This window comes from Ctenocephalides felis, unplaced genomic scaffold (genome assembly GCF_003426905.1).
Source record: "Ctenocephalides felis isolate EL2017-DRISC unplaced genomic scaffold, ASM342690v1 CF-g0.4_SCAFFOLD_03571, whole genome shotgun sequence".
Lineage (NCBI taxonomy): Eukaryota > Metazoa > Arthropoda > Insecta > Siphonaptera > Pulicidae > Ctenocephalides > Ctenocephalides felis.
Window position 1 is genome coordinate 63,194,884 of NW_020539725.1, and position 17,450 is coordinate 63,212,333.

Genomic DNA, 17,450 nt, shown 5'->3' on the forward strand with positions numbered 1-17,450 from the left:
TTTTTCCTCTTTTGTTTTTAGTTCTTTCTAAATGTAATTATATATATACAGGTTGCATAATAAAGTTAAAATTAAGAAAAATGCTCATGGAATGCTATAGAGTTATTAAAAAAATGTCAGTTTCGGTGTCAAACGATTTAGAATGACTGCAAAACATAAATTTAGTGAGTTGGATTTTGTGGCGTAAACATAAACTTCTTTGGGTATTCCACAAGAATTTAATTAAAGGGCTAAACAAAGCATTGTTATGGCCACGATGTCTTATTTTTCTTTCTTGGTACTAAAAAGTAACAAAATGTCTATCTATTTGCTTGGCTGTATAAGACCATGCGTATTTTACATATAAACAAATCTAGAAAGAATGTTATCATAGGATGCGCACGGTTTTATGTGTAAAATACGCCTGATCCGTACAGCAAATAGATACACTAATTCACAAGTGTTTGTTACCGAGAAAGAAGGATAACAAAGCGTTACCATAACAACGCTATGTTATCGTCTATGTTACCACAGAATTAACCTCTAAATATCATATCTTAGGGCCTCCTAAGAACTTCACCAACCTTTTTAATTTTTTCTTACTATTGTTTCCAAGCCCTGCCCTTCACTTCTGACAAAATCGTGACACCGTTCAGCGTTCATTACTCGAAAATGATCTCGCTTTTATAATTTATCCATAAAATTGATATTTCTCACAGGAGAGGTATATAAAATGCACTCGGTATGCATCCGTGAATGCACCTCGTCCATGTTGCAACATATTGCTCGATCTGGTAAATAGATCACGGAGATCTCGAATACATTCTCTTTTTTCGTTACAAGAAATCAAATATACTGTGGTACTCCAAAATATGAATTTATTTCTTTCCGTAACGACGCTCGTACGTCGAAGCAATTTTTTTTCCATATAAACATGATAGGAAAATCATTGTTACAACTGACCAATTTTTTCATATTGTCTCTATACATATATAGGCCTGTGAGATGTCGTTTAGTTATAAAAATTGTTCCAAGCTTTACATATGCCTGTACTGTTTTCTATCTATACGTCTAGGTATAACACTATATGCCTATGTATAGCTTGAAGCCTATTTTTATAACTAAACTACTTCCCATAGGTCTATAATATTTGCATGAGATTCTTCTATCCATAAGTATGTGATTCTTCTTGTCAGACACAAAATAAAAATTCTGGTTAATAAAAATAGGCAATACGACGACCCAGTACGTTTTGGCGCCCGGGTCGCGGCGCGATTATGCAAGAGAAAACTTTTACTTGCTCAAACCTTCTATATGAAAATTTTGCTCGTATGTGGAGGCAACGAATCACTTCTTTAGCAACTCGTATTGCAAATCGAGCAACTTACGAGTAAGTTAGTGTGGAATAATTTTTTTAAATATCTTCAGGCGTCCAAACCTACCGATCATTTTAGAGTACTTTGGTAACAGATTTATTCCAACATTTTTATTGATCTTTCAAATGATTTATGCAAAAAATATTAAATTTATCAGAAAATTTTTTTTTAGATGTTCAAAAATTCATTTTAAAGTTAGCACGTCAGCAGAGTTCCTTTTGTCAAAACTGTAGGGTTTCGTTTTTGATTTTCATGTATCTGACTTTCCTACTTTTGCAAATCGATAGTCGTTTTGCTCGTCAGTAGAGTTTCTTCTTTGTACAGTCCATGTCTCTGATCTGTACAGAGCCACGCTTATAAAAGTATTACTTTATAGGCTTATTTTATAAGCTTGTATTTTCATATTTTACATCTTCAGCTTTTTCAACAATTTCTGACCCAGTTTGCTCGTCAGTAGAGTTCTTTTTTCCTTCTCATTTATAAATAAGCTCGTCAGTAGAGTTCTTTTCTCTTGATTATTTATAATTTTTCTAGTCAGTAGAGTTCTTTTTTCTTTTTTATTTATAATTTTTCTAGTCAGTAGAGTTTTTTCCCTATTAATTCAGTTTGCTTGTCAGTAGAGTTCTTTTTTCTATCTTATTCATAATTTTACTAGTCAGTAGAGTTACTTTCCCTTTTTAATTTAGTTTGCTCGTCAGTAGAGTTCTTTTTCCATTCTTTTTTATAATTTTTTTAGTCAATAACAGTATTTTTCGTTATTAATTCAGTTGGCTCGCTAGTAGAGTTCTTTTCTCTATATTATTTTATTTTGCTCGTCAGTAGAGTTCTTTTCTCTCTATTATTTATAAGTTTACTTGTCAGTAAAGTTATTTTTCATTATTAATTCAGTTGGCTCGCTAGTAGAGTTCTTTTCTCTCGATTATTTATAATTTTTCTAGTCAGTAGAGTTATTTTTCATTATTAATTCAATTTGCTCGTCGGTAGAGTTCTTTTGTTCCACTCATTTTTTAGATTTGCTCACCAGTAGTTCCTTTCTCTGTATTATTTTTGTTTGCTCGTCAGTAGAGTTCCTTTTTCCATCTTATTACATTTTCGTATTTTTTTGCTTGTCAGTAGAGTGTATCCAACCTTCTTAATTAGTTTGCTCGTCGAGTTTCTTTTCTCAAAAAAACGTCTTTGATCTTTATGTATCTTACTTAATAGAATCAGTATGTTAGTCGGTAAAGTTCCTTTTCCCAGAGTCCATGTTTCTGATCCGTAAGGAGCCATAGTGCTTAAAACAAAACTTGCTTTAGTCGTCAGTAGAGTTTCTCATCTTAAAAGAATTACTTCAAATAATTAAATTTATTTGGTTCCTCAGTTTACTCGTCAATAGAGTACTTGAAATTTGAAAAAAAATTCGCCAATGACGACTATATAAATTTCAAAAAAAAAAAAAAATTAAAAATCATGTGATGAAACCCAAGAAGTCTTGCGTTTACTAGTTTTTTGCCAGAAGATCAGCTAAGTTTTTAGGACATGCACTGTGTATGTTCTAAAGTTGCATTTGTATAATTATGTCGTTTATTTACATATATCGGGAAGTGCATGTAACTTGCCTTGGGGCAAAATGCCACTTGCACCTGTTTTGTTTTTCCGACACGACTAATTGTCTGTCGTCTCTAATTTTGCAATCGAATTCCTTAGTCGGTTTCAAATTCCTCGCATTCACATATTAATATCATATTACTCGTTCATATTTGCATTTTGCCATTCCCGTTTGTTATCAGAGCATAAAACAAAGTTTAATGGATCGAATTTGATACGTTTGATTAAAATATCTGTCTGTCGCCATTAGCATATGAGTTATTTGTGTAACATCTTTGAGAAATTATAAAAGCCAATTACATTTTCAGATAGAAAACTTAACCTAGAAACTGCACACGTGTCAAAAAAAACGATGTTAAATAACAGGGTCTTTCTAACCCAGCTTCAGAACATACGAGTAACGTTGCAGTTTATGTATAAAACGCCTGAATTCACAGCAAATACATGACATTTCGACAGTATTCAGTACGATTCAGTAGCATAATGCATGTACCATGGCCTTGCCATAACATTTGTCTGTTATCCGACATCGGTCTCTTAAAATCTAGTATCGTGTCATACCCTAATCGATAACATCGCGGGTCCTTTCCTCCGGTGTTTGTTATCCCATGGGAAATACGTCGACGCAGCCTCCGTTCGGCGAACTCCGGGCGCCCGGAGTTTATCCAGTGACGTCACTAGCCATGCGCCAAAGGCACTTTCTGACGTCACAGAGCCAAAAGGAGGTGTAATGCATACTATGTTGTGCACAAAAATAGGAATAATATTAAAATTACCCAAACAACTGATATGCTAACGGCGACAAGCAGACACTTTTATCAAATGTATCGATTATGAAATATGAACGAGTAATATGATAATAAAACAAAACAGGTGCAAGTAGCATTTTGCCCTCAAGGCAAGTTACATGCACTTCCCGACATATGTAAATAAACGATTTAATTATACGAATGCAACCTTAGGACATACACAGTGCATGTTCTAATGACTTTGTCCGATCTTTTGGCTGAAACTAGTAAACACAAGTCATTCTTGTGTTTCATTGGATGGTTTTTAATATTTTTCAAAATTGATATAAGGTAAGGGGCCCAGTTTCTGACCTTTTTAGAGTGACGGTGGAGGTTAAACTATAATAATTAATATAAAACTTAACTTAATGAAGAAAATTATAATTTTATCTATTAGTTTAGGATTTTTAAAATAAAGTAATGTGCATAAAAAAATTATTTGAACTAAATTTATATTTTAAATTGACGTTTTAAAAATTGACATTAAGAGCTCCAATTTCTGACCCTCAGAATTCTTCGTGTGGCAGTTTCTGACCCTGACCGTAGCCCAATTTCTGACCCTCAAATTTAATCATGAGTAGGTTATGAAGTGCTTACTAATTTTAAATAAACTGAAATTATTATTAAAATAAATAAATTAAATATTCATTGTAAAAATATACAGTTTGTTAAAATTTGACGTATAAATAGTTCAAGTCTTGTTATAACATATTACACAAACAAAAAAATTAAAATTAATTATTTAAATTACTTGGACTTTTTATTTTAAGAGCTTTTTGTTTCTTTTTTTCTTCAAGTTTTTCTTTTTTAATTATTTTTTCTGCCTCCTTGATGGCTTTATTTTTGGACCTTTCAGCTATTTTCAATTCTTTTTCTTCTTCTAATTTTCATTTTATTAATTGTAATTGTATAATTGTATAATAATAAAAATATTAGTAAACTAAAACAGTCATAATTTAAGCGTTGATAAAACTGACATTTTTTTATTAATAATTTTATCACTTAAAAGATGTATTTACAAGATTTAAATACAATCTTTCATTTATACCAATGAATATTAAATGTAAATTTATCACTTTACTACAAAAAATAGTAAAAAAAATATAAGATAACAATAAATATTATTATTTTTACATTTAATGAACAAGTGACTAAAAACATGTGACAGTTAACCTAGCTTTTAGAAGGTTAGAATTGCAGGGTCAACAACTGTGACATACACTTAAAATTGAGCCTAGTTATTGACCCTCAAATTTCAGTAATAAAACTAAATTTAATATGTTTTATAAATATTTTAAAATAAATTTTAATTAATTATTGACTTATTTGTATATTTTTAGTTAGATTTTCGTACTTACATCATAATTAGTGCACGAACTCAATTGTCGTAGCTCCTTACATAAACTGTTTAGACTAAAGCTAAAAAATGGCTTCCACAGTCACTTTTGGTTTAAAAATTTTTCTTTATTTAGTTAATATTTTTTATATTTTTTTAATTGACATTAATGAGGCATAGAATAAATTACTGTCAATTAAGAAAAAATTTATTTTCACATTAAATGTATAGTTTTTTAATTAATTCCAAAAAAAGTTGAAAAGGTCAGAAACTGGGCAAGGGTCAATAACTGGGTCTTTTACCTTAGTCGTTATTTGCCATTTTTTTTTGAAATTTTAAGAACTTTACTGACGAGTAAACTGGGGGACCAAATAAATTTAATTACTTGAAGTAATTCTTTTAAGATTTTAAAACTCTACTGATGACAAAAGCAAGTTTTGTTTTGAGCACTATGGCTCTTTATGGATCAGAAACATGGACTCTGAGAAAAGAAACTTCATGGACTAACATACCGAGTCTATTAAATGAGATACATAAAGATCAAAGACGGTTTTTTAAAGATCAAAGGAACTCTACTGACGAGCAAACTTATTAAGAGGGTGGATGAATTTTACTGACAAGCAAGAAAAAACGAAAATGAAATAAGATAAAAGAGGGACTCTACTGACGAGCAAACCGAAACATTGAAGAAAAAGGAACTCTACTGACGAGCTAGCCGAAATAATGCAGAGAAAGGAACTCTACTGACGAGCAAAATTGTAAATAATTGAGAGAAAAGAACTCTACTGACGAGCAAACTGAATTAACAGGGGAAAATAATGTTACTGACTAGAAAAATTATAAATAATGCAGAAAACGGAACTATACTGATGAGCAAACCAACAAAAATGAGTGGAACAAAATACCTCTACTGACGAGCAAACTTATAAATAATCGACAGAAAAGAACTCTACTACCGAGCAAACTGAATCTATAAAGAAAAATAACCCTGCTGACTCGAAAAATTATAAATAAAAAGGAGAAAAGAACTCTACTCACGAACAAACTGAATTAATAACGAAAAATAACTCTACTGACTTCAAAAAGAAGGATAAAGAATTCTACTGACGAGCAAACTGAATTAACAGGAAAAAATAACTCTACTGACTAGCAAAATTATAAATAATCGAGAGAAAAGAACTCTACTGATAAGCAAACTAAATTAATAGGGAAAAATAACTCTACTGACTTCAAAAATTATAAATAATAAGGAAAAAAGAACTCTACTGACGAGCAAACTGAATTAATAAGAAAAACTAACTCTACTGACTAGAAATATTATAAATAAGATGGAGAAAAGAACTCTACTGATGAGCAGACTGAAATAATAATGGAAACTATCTCTACTGACGACCAAACTTAAAAATAAGATAGGGAAAAGAACTCTACTGACGAGCAAACTGATTTATAGAGATTTTATATTAGAGAATATAAAATTAGCGAATCGGGTTTTTTCCGTCTTCGTCGTGGCGAAGATCGTTAACGCGTTGACTTTGTACGAACAAGGTCGCGCGTTCGAATCCCCGCTCTGGCGATCTGACAATCGGGGATATAGATATAGAAATATAGATATATATATATATATACGGAAATATAGATATAGAAATATAGATATAGGATATAGAAATATAGGTATAGGATATAGACATAGAAATTTAGATATAGGATATAGAAATATAGGTATAAGATATAGACATAGATATAGAAATATATATATGAAATATAAATGATACTAATCTAAACCCCTTTCTCTGTTCCAGTGAGCAGCAAGCACCCCTTCGCCGGTGAGCATGTCACCCACAGACAGGCGCCTTCTGTGCGCCCTCAGCGACTCGGCGCCCTCGACGACGACGACGACGGTTTAGCGGTTGCTAAGATGCCCTCGTCGGCCGGAGCGAGCCGAGACGGTTCGCTTCGCCCGGGGGCGATTCCTCACGATGCACAAGCGGAGGCGCAGAATCCGGCTATTATATATTGGATGATATATTGGCTATTATATATGCTGCAAGGGCAAGCTCAGGTACTTATTGATAGTGGTGGTAATAGATTTTGAAGTAAAACTTCTTTAGGCGCGACACGGGTGTAAAAAGTTCTTTAGGCGCGACACGGCCGCAGTGTTAGAAGTATCGAGGTAAAAGATCGACATTGAGTACTTTGAAAAGTATCTAATCAAAATATCGATGCCAAAAAAATATCGTGGCGAAAGTATCTTTATTACGCAAAATACTAATATATTGAAATTGATGAATATTATTATTTGAAATAATTATACTTCGATTGTTGAATATGTTTTTATAAAACATTTTGGTACTTTAAAAAGGCGTTTCAGAGTAATAAATAAACATCTTTATTTATTAGTGTGGTCATATCCATTTTGGGTTTTTGAGCAATAAATTCTGAGACTAATGACCCTTCGGGATCATTTTTTGACACTTCTCTGAACAAAATCGAATTTTGAGTACTTTTCATAAAAATCAAACATAAGTGCAAGAAAGATGTAAAACTAATTAAATATTTTATCACAATATTAGAATGAATTCTATTGCTTGTAATCTGATGTGTTAAATCAGAATCATTTTCAATATTGTAAAATTTTAACAGTAATTTTTCAATACTAATTTCAAATTCTATAATTTTTCAAAAAAAAGACAAGTTATAATAGTTGATTATTTTTGATTAAAACAATATAATAGTCTGATACTATATTCAAAAAGCAATACTTTTTAAGTATTTTTAAGCACAATCATATTTTTAATATTTTTCAGTGCAAACAATTGCCACAAGAACCAAATTAATTTATTATTTTCTAAAAGTTTTTTGCCCACTATACTAAAGAAAGAATTCTTAAGTTTTGTTGTCATTCATTCAGAAAAGGTCAGTTGTAATCCGATTCCTAAAATATGTTCATAATGTGCACAAACTGAAAACGAGACATTTTAAGATTCACGTAAGTATAACAAAGAAAATATTGCTCTTCTGTTCTTTTTTAAATTGTTTATTTAATTTTTAATTTACAAGTACTTTACTTCAACTTACAATTCACATACTTTTAGAAAGAAAAATAATAACGCATTGAAATCGATGAGTATTATTATTTGAAATAATTATATTTCGATTTTTTTTTTACGGAAAATACTAATATATTGAAATTGATGAATATTATTATTTGAAATAATTATACTTCGATTCTTTTTTACGCAAAATACTAATATATCGAAATTGATGAATATTATTATTTGAAATAATTATATTTCGATTCTTTTTTACGCAAAATACTAATATATTGAAATTGATGAATATTATTATTTGAAATAATTATATTTCGATTCTTTTTTACGCAAAATACTAATATATTGAAATTGATGAATATTATTATTTGAAATAATCATACTTCGATTGTTGAATATGTTTTTATAAAACATTTTATTACTTTAAAAAGGCGTTTCATTTTACAAAAGAGTAATAAATAAACATCTTTATTTATTAGTGTGGTCATATCCATTTTGGGTTTTTGAGCAATAAATTCTGAGACTAATGACCCTTCGGGATCATTTTTTGACACTTCTCTGAACAATTATGACCACCTAGAGAGACTATGCATTGCATTCGGCAAAATGGTTGGTTTTCGTAGTTGGTCGATAAGTGGGGTTCATAGATTACGCTGTCGATTCTTTTTGAGTACTATCGACGTAAAAGATCGATATTGGCAAATGTATCGAGCTAAAAAATCGATACCAAAAGTACTCACTATCGACCGCGAAGTATCGATATTTACTGAGTACCCGATATTTCGTTCTAACACTAGACACGGGTGTAAATCCGTACAAATGCAACGAAAACGCCAACGTGAAGTTGAAGACTACGACGCTAGTTAGCGCAGCTATCGCAATTATTCGATCTAGTCTGCGAGCAAAACAAAAAATACATCAAATGTCAAATCATATGTCAAAAACAAAACAAAATGTGTCGACTTTCACTTGAGTTTTGTATTTAGCTCGTAGTCTCTAAACATTTTTTGAAGTAAAACTTCTTTAGGCGCGACATGGGTTAGCAGTATAATTCGTGAGTTAATAAAAATGTCAGGATCGGAAGAATATTTTATCCCGTCCCCCATAAATAATTGTAGTGCAAATGATCGCAAATAAATAATGAAACTAAGGAAAAATCTGCGCTGCGTAAGAAATGATAGCTTTGGCTATGTATGTTTTGTGTGTGAACGACTTTGGCTTCAAAGTGACTTAGAAATATCAAATGATGCTCACAAACAAATTCTTAATAATGTTTTTTGAATATTGATTCAAATAATCAGGTTGGATGTCAAACTTGTCGAAAGATTTACACTTTACACTTTTGTAAGTTTAACGGGTTTATATTTCCATCTATACCAAATTATCTACCTAAACTAGATACTGTAACTGAAAGGTTAATTTCACCTAGGTTGTGTTTCATGCAAATTAGACGATTGCGACATGCAAATGGACAATTTGGAATGTTTGGCCAAATTATAAATGTGCCTGTCGATATTAATAATATGGTTAATTTATTACTTCGTAATATTGATGATGATCATTGCATTAACGTCCACATAAAAAAGCAAATGATTCATAGATCAAGGTATGTGCAGGGCTTGATAAATAAAACAAATATAAAAGTATGGCTTCAATTTGTTAGGAAAGACGGATATTACAGCTGTTCAAGGAATGAGATTATATCGTTAGCGAAAGAGTAAAAAAATACAAACAGTGAATGAATGTATGTTAATTTTAATTACATGAAGTTCTTCAAACACAATTGTTACAGGATGAGTTAATTAGCAAAAACAATATTTGTTTAGGCGTTGTTTAACATAATCCACTGTGTGAATGAATATTATAGAATTTATTAATCAGCAATTACTTTAAAACGATCATGTCATATTTCAAGTACGACTTTGATTACATTATTGTTCACAATCATAAATATATAATTTATAATTTATCAATATAATAAATGTGTGCATCACGAGTGTTACCATATTACTAATACATTATTCAAAATTTTTATATGATGTATTTATTTTTACTCAACTTAAATTTGCTACTTTATACAGTAGCAAATAAGTTTTACTTCAATCGCGTGTGATCCTTACGCGCTCTCTTTTTTTTTCAACAGTTAATTACAAGAAAACGGCTCGGTAGATTTTCACCTAAAATTAATCAGTACCATTCAGAACTAATATCTTTCGAACAGTTTTTAATTTTTTAAAATCGGTTCAGTAGGATGAGCTTAAATGTGGACGAAAAGTTTAACACTTTTTTTCAAATTGCAAAGAAACTGTTTGACAGATCGTCACACAAAACTGACAAACGTTAGTCCTCACCGAAATACATCAAATAGCTTTTAAATTTCTAAAATCGGCTCAGGCGTTTTCGAGAAAACGTCGATTTACGGCAAAAAATCTGTTCACATACACGCACACACACACATACACACACACACACATACTTTTTCCAAATTTGGTCTCATTCAATTCAGAATGGCTTGAAACGTCGAGAAAACATAAAATTAGCGAATCGGATTTTTTGATGAAAACATAAACTTCTCCTTCGGGAAGTTAAAAATGACTCTACTGACTAGAAAAATTATAAATAAAATAGAAAAAAGAACTCTACTGACGAGCAAACTGAATTAATAATGAAAACTATCTCTACTGACTTTAAAAATTATAAATAAGATTGAGAAAAGAACTCTACTGACGAGCAAACTGAATTAACAGGAAAAAATAACTCTACTGAATAGAAATATTATAAATAACATAGAGAAAAGAACTCCACTGACGAGCAAACTGATATATTTATCTATTTTTACATTTATCACATAGAAACTTTTTGAATCAGAGATATGGACTGGCAAATTGATATTTAGATTTACTATATTTAGAATATGACTCTGTACGAAAAGGTACTCTACTGACGAGCAAACTGGGTCACGAATTGTTGAAGAAACTGATGATGCAAAATATGAAAATATAAACTAATAAAATTAGCATATAAGTTGATATGCTCTATACGGATCAGACACATGGACTGTACATAAAGAAACTCTACTGACGAGCAATACGACTATCGACTTACAAAAGTAGGAAAGTCAGATACATTAAAATCAAAGACGAATTCTTACGGTTTTGAGAAAAAGAACTCTACTGACGTGCTAATTGTAAAGTTAATTTTCAAACATCTAAAAAAATTTTCTGATAAATTTAACATCTGAAAGAATCTCTCAGAAAGATCTTTCAATAAGAATTTTTGGAATAAATCTGTTACCGAACTACTCCAAAATGATCGGGAGGTCTAGACGCGTAAAGATATTCAAAACATTTTTATTTATTCCATCTCAACTCACGAGTGACCTGACATACGAGTGGTTAGTTGCCTCGACATACGAGCAAAATTTGTATATATCTTGTGCATTATGAATATTATTCGTGACATGCAGCATCCTTGCCGCACTCCTGTATACTGATTTATTCGAACTTTATCCTCATACCAATAACCCTGAAAATAAGACTGAATCGATTTTTATTAAACTTAAATATTATTATCATTAATATATTTAAATGTCAAATTGTATCCACACACACATCATTTTTTTCTAAGGTATGCCAAAATATTCAGAAACATCCAAAACGTTAAAATATGCAAAAATTTTCATTTTTGATTTCAAAGAGTCTAAAGAAGTTTTACTTCAAAATTTCCGATTCCATCTTTTATGGCATGTGGGGTATCTTTTGAAAGGTCATTTTCAGTAGAATCCGAATACTTAAATTAACTATTCTGTTTATCCACTTTTAATGAATTTATAGTTTACGAGTTTAAAGAAGTTTTACTTCAAAATTTCCGATTCCATCTTTTATGGCATGTGGGGTATCATTTGAAAGGTAATTTTTAGTAGAATCCGAATACTAAAATTAACTATGTGGTTTTTCACTTTTAATGAATTTGTAGTATATGAGTTTAAAGAAGTTTTACTTCAAAAATTTTGATTGTATCTTTTATGGCATGTGGGGTATCATTTGAAAGGTCATTTTCAGTAGAATCCGAATACTGAAATTAACTATGTGGTTTATCCACTTTTAATGAATTTGTAGTTTACGAGTTTAAAGAAGTTTTACTTCAAAATTTTCGATTGTATCTTTTATGGCATGTGGGGTATCATTTGAAAAGTCATTTTTAATAGAATCCGAATACTAAAATTAACTATGTGGTTTTTTCACTTTTAATGAATTTGTAGTATATGAGTTTAAAGAAGTTTTACTTCAAAAATTTTGATTGTATCTTTTATGGCATGTGGGGTATCATTTGAAAGGTAATTTTTAGTAGAATCCGAATACTGAAATTAACTATGAGGTTTTTTCACTTTTAGTAAATTTGTAGTATACGAGCTTGAAGAAGTTTTACTTCAATAAAATATAGATTGTATCTTTATTGCATGTGGGGTATCATTTGAAAGGTCATTTTTAATAGAATCCGAATACTTAAATAAGTTTTCAAATTTGCAAAAAGTTTCATTTTCGATTTCAAAGAGTCTAAAAAAGTTTTACTTCAAAAATTTTCGATTACATCTTTTATTGCATGTGGGGTATCATTTGAAAGGTCTTTTTGAATAGAATATGAAGACCGAAATTAATTCCAAATGTAACACTATTGTAACTTCTTCGAGCGAAAAGTTAATCATCTGTTTGTTTCGAAATAGAAAAAAAGTATATCGAACAATATCTGTAACGGTGTAACATTACATCTTTTGTTATGTTACGATTCAATTATTTCTTTAACAATAATATCAATGTTATTGTTATAAAATTATTCGGATTATTTCACGACGATACAATAGCTTCATTATTCAAATTTCATTTTCTATAAGAAATTTTAACAATAAGTCTGTGACATCTTCTGTTTTTTATATAATTATTGGTTGTGCAAGAGTACAAAATAATAAATTGAACACAACTCTATATGTTAATAAAAATATTTATTATATAAATTTAAACATTATATTATACATTACAAATTAATAAATAAATATTTATACTACTCGATACGAATATAAAATGAGAAGGAAACTGGGCTGGGAACGAATGTTTGATATTGAGTAAAATAAAGGAAAAACTTGGAAGGAAAACCATGGAATAAATCTAAAAACATGGACCTGCCTTTGGCAAAAATTTGATTAAGAATTAAATAAATCTTTATAAGCAACTAAAATTAGGCTAACTGGATCAGGAACAAAAACAAGGGGAAAAAAATATCAGGAATAAAAAATTAACAAAAGTAGATCAGGAATAAAAAGTTGGATAAGTAGATCAGATATATAAAATCAGGATTTAAAAAAAAAGGACACTTGTGGATTAGGAATTGCAAGTTCGGAAAAATAGATCAGAAATAAAAAGTTTGGAAAATTATCATGAACAAAGTATTAGGACAACTAAATCAGGAACAAAAAATTAGGACGACTTGGTCAAAAAGAAACTGATCTTGTCCCAATATTTTGCTTCTGATCTAATTGTCCTAATTGTTTCCAGTCTAATTGATTTAGTTTTTCCCAATTTATTGCTCTAATTGTTCCAAATATTATTCTTAATTTAGTTAATTTGTTCCTTATCGGTTTTTTTTGTATTAGAGACATCTGGAAAATTAGGGACAACTGAATCAGAAATACAAAATTGGTATAACTTGGTCAGGAACAAAAATATTTGGTGAACTAGATCAGGAGCAAAAATTAGCAGAAATAAATCAGGAACGTAAAATTAGGACAAATAGATCAGGATAAAAGAAAAAACAGGGCTTTATAAACAAATGGTTAGGATAACTAGGTCAGGAATAAAAAATCAGGGCGACTTGGTCAGAAAAAACTGATTTTGTTGTCCTAATATTCTGTTCCTGATTGTAATTGTCCTAATTTGTATTTCCTGATTACAAGATTAGTATTTTCTCATTTCTGAACAATTCGACTTAAATTTTTTTCTGATAAGGTTGTCCTATTATTAATAATAAATAAGGACATCTGCACTATAGAAAAACAACTTGAATAACCAAGGAATAAAATAAGGAAAACTGAACCAGGACTTAAAATTAGTATCAGCGAATAAATTGAACAACTTGGTCAGTAGCAAATAATTGTAAACAATTACAATCAAAAATTTGAAATAAGACAACTAGATCAGGAACAAAAATAATAGAACAACAAGATTAGTATTTTCTTATTTCTGACCAAGCCGACTTAAATTTATTTTTTTGATAAGGTTGTCCTAATATTTTGTTTCTGACTGCAATTATCCTAAATTTTTGTTCCTGATCAAGTTGTCCTAATTTGCATTTCCTGATCCATTTGTCCTAATTTTATTCACAAAAAGTTGCCAAAAATTTAATCAGGACAACTGTACTATAGAAAAACAACTTGAATAACCAAGGAATAAAATTAGGAAAACTGAACCAGGACTAAAAATTGGTATCAGGGAAAAAATTGAACAATTAATAATTGTAAACAAGAACAATTAAAAATTTAAAATAACACAACTAGATCAGGAAAAAAACTTGGTCAGGATGAAAAAATTAAGACAATTTAAATAAAAACAATAAATTGGAACAACTGGATCAGAAATACTAAATAATAATTAATTGTAAGCAAAGAAAAAAATAGTGCAACTAGATCAGGAGCAGAAGATAAAATCAGCTTGGTAAGGACTAAAAAATACAATAACAAAATCAGGATTAAAAAATTTGGACAAGAAAATTTTGGCCATGAATAAAAAAATAATGCAACTGGATCAGTAACACAAAACTAACGTAAATACATCAAGAATAATTTTTTAAACAATTACAATTACGGGAAAAAATGGGACAACTAGATCAGAGGCAAAAAAAAGGACACTTTAGTCAGGATCAATAAATAAGGACAACCAGGTCAGCAAAAACAAATTATGACAACTATACCATTAATAAATTCATGTATCCTTTATCCCAAAGGGTCACAAACAGTCCCCCGCACAGCATCCTTAACATCAGCCCTCAAAACCCTAAAGTTCACATCATCATAATTCAATCCCTTATACAAATAATCAGGCAATCGATTGCTCAAAACCCACAAACCCTGCGGAAACTCTTGATCGACCTTCAAATCATTGGGAAAAATCAAGGCAGATGAATTTCCTGCGCCGACCAGGCCTAGATTTTTTCCCACATAGGGCTTCCTCAAATCCCAACAACCTACTGAATCCCTTAAAACCAGGTTGTAGAACATGATGCCATCCCTGTCCACTCCTGAGGCTGAACTTTGGCCCTTGGGGCCACGATATCCGAGGACTTGAAACTGAGAAGCAACCTGGGGGTAGTAAATGATAAGTCGTTACAAATGTTGCAAAATGGAAATACATTTTTACATTGTATATAAATTTTATTTCACTTGAAACTTATATTTTATATTTTTTAAGTTCAAAGTTGGAGTTAATTATTCAACCAGGCTTGAATAGAACTTACATTCGACCGAATATTTAGTTAGTTAAAACCAAAGGAGTCGCCGCCGTTCAGCGAAAGTATTATGTTTCATCTTTTATGGGATAAATAACCCAGTCAAATTAAGATTTCAGTTAGGAATAATTCGCATAGAGCTGAAATTTGGTACAGATGTTAAATAGGCCATTACAAATGATATGTCAAAAGTCCCCATCGATCCGACATCTGCAATTTTTTTTATTCAAGGCCAAAGGTGCAAAATTTTAGTTCTTGCCATTTTCCGTCAAAACCATAAGATATTTTAAAAAAAATTGTTAGATAGGTTTATTAACTATAAAATTTTCTATTAAATTGTTATTATAGATTTTTTTCGTTAGATTCACCGTTTCTGAGATATTGCCGTTAGAAAAGTTGAATAATTCATATTCTTCATAATATGCAGCATTTATACGTCATCAAACGTGTAATATAAGTAAAAACTAGTGGGGTGTATGGCATCGTGCCTTAAGGCAAATTGCTGGAACTTCCCGTACCGTAACGAAATGATCGAGGAATATTAAATGTTTTAAAATAGATTATTGTGAATATTGTAACATTGTCTATTTATATTTATAAGGATTATATAAACTAAATTGTAAAGTTGAAATTATTTGTTTGAAGTATATTAGAACAGAATTAAAATAAAAATTTGAATTATTTTCGATAAACAAAAAACAATTTTTTTGGAAAAAAAAATTTTAAAAAATTTTTTTGAAGCAAAAATTGTTTTTCCAAAATCAATTATTTTTGTTGAAACAAGCAGAAAGTTTTTGGAATCATTCAAATCGGACGCTTATTTCTCTCAAAAACAGCCATTTTTTGCATATTTAGCTCTGTATCTCCGAAATGGTTAGGCCTGCTTTTGCCAAAAGCTAATAACCACTTCTCCCAATCATTACTAATTGAATGTTTTTTAGATCATTCAAATCGGATAGTCCGTTCTCTCAAAAACTCGATTTATATTTTCTGCACTCTTTGCTCTTTATCTCCGTAACTGCTGAACCTGCCTTTGCCAAAAACTAATCAGCGCATCTACCTATCAATAAGAATCGAATGTTTTTTTGAACCATTCAAATCGGTTGATCCGTGCGCCCGAAAACGTGACTGGAAATTTGTATCCATACATACATACATACACGCGCACACACGCACACATTCATTTTTTCTGAGGTATGCCAACATATTCAGAAACCCCTGAAACGTAAAGATATATAAAAGTTTTCATTTTCAAGTTTTTTGCGATTACTATAACTTGCCTTACGGGAAGTTAATAATAACAATTTAATAGAGAATTTTATAATTAGTAAACCTATCTAACATATTTTTTTAAAATTATCGTTCAAATAAGACTATTATTTATAATTATAAAGAACACAATTCTCAACAATATATATATACATATATAATTCAGATAATTTATTTTTCACATAAGCGCGTTTTAATTCATTTTGATTATAAAATTTCTAACACCAGCATTGATAGATGTAATAAAATTGCAGATTTAGGAGTTATATTTGATTCTGGTTTATTTTTCACGGAACATATAACTGATATTTGTAATAGAGCACATAAATCTTTAGGTTTAATACTGAGAAATTGTAAAAAATTCAATTCTAACAATGCACTTCTTTGCCTAATGTACGTTCAAAATTAGAATATGGTTCGATTATTTGGTATCCTCATCAAATCAACAACTCTGATGCGATAGAGAAAATTACTGAAATATCTTTATTATAAAACATATAAAATTTACTCCTTAACACTTTACTGAAAGAATTTGGTATTCCTTCTCTTGCCTCAACGTCGATTTATCTGTACA

General features: G+C 30.2%; 2 protein-coding genes across 2 annotated transcripts in view; one reads left to right on the forward strand and one right to left on the reverse strand.

Moving 5' to 3' along the window:
- LOC113386465 overlaps positions 1–7,900 on the forward strand; it is a 14,391-nt gene extending 6,491 nt beyond the window's left edge. The window contains exons 5-6 of the mRNA XM_026624245.1: positions 6,866–7,125; positions 7,871–7,900. Coding sequence (XP_026480030.1) covers positions 6,866–7,125; positions 7,871–7,900 — 290 coding nt within the window. The remainder of the gene's footprint in view (positions 1–6,865; positions 7,126–7,870) is intronic.
- Positions 7,901–15,095: 7,195 nt separating this feature from the next.
- Positions 15,096–17,450, reverse strand: part of LOC113386466 (protein yellow-like) — a 16,926-nt gene continuing 14,571 nt past the window's right edge. The window contains exon 5 of the mRNA XM_026624246.1: positions 15,096–15,449. Coding sequence (XP_026480031.1) covers positions 15,096–15,449 — 354 coding nt within the window. The remainder of the gene's footprint in view (positions 15,450–17,450) is intronic.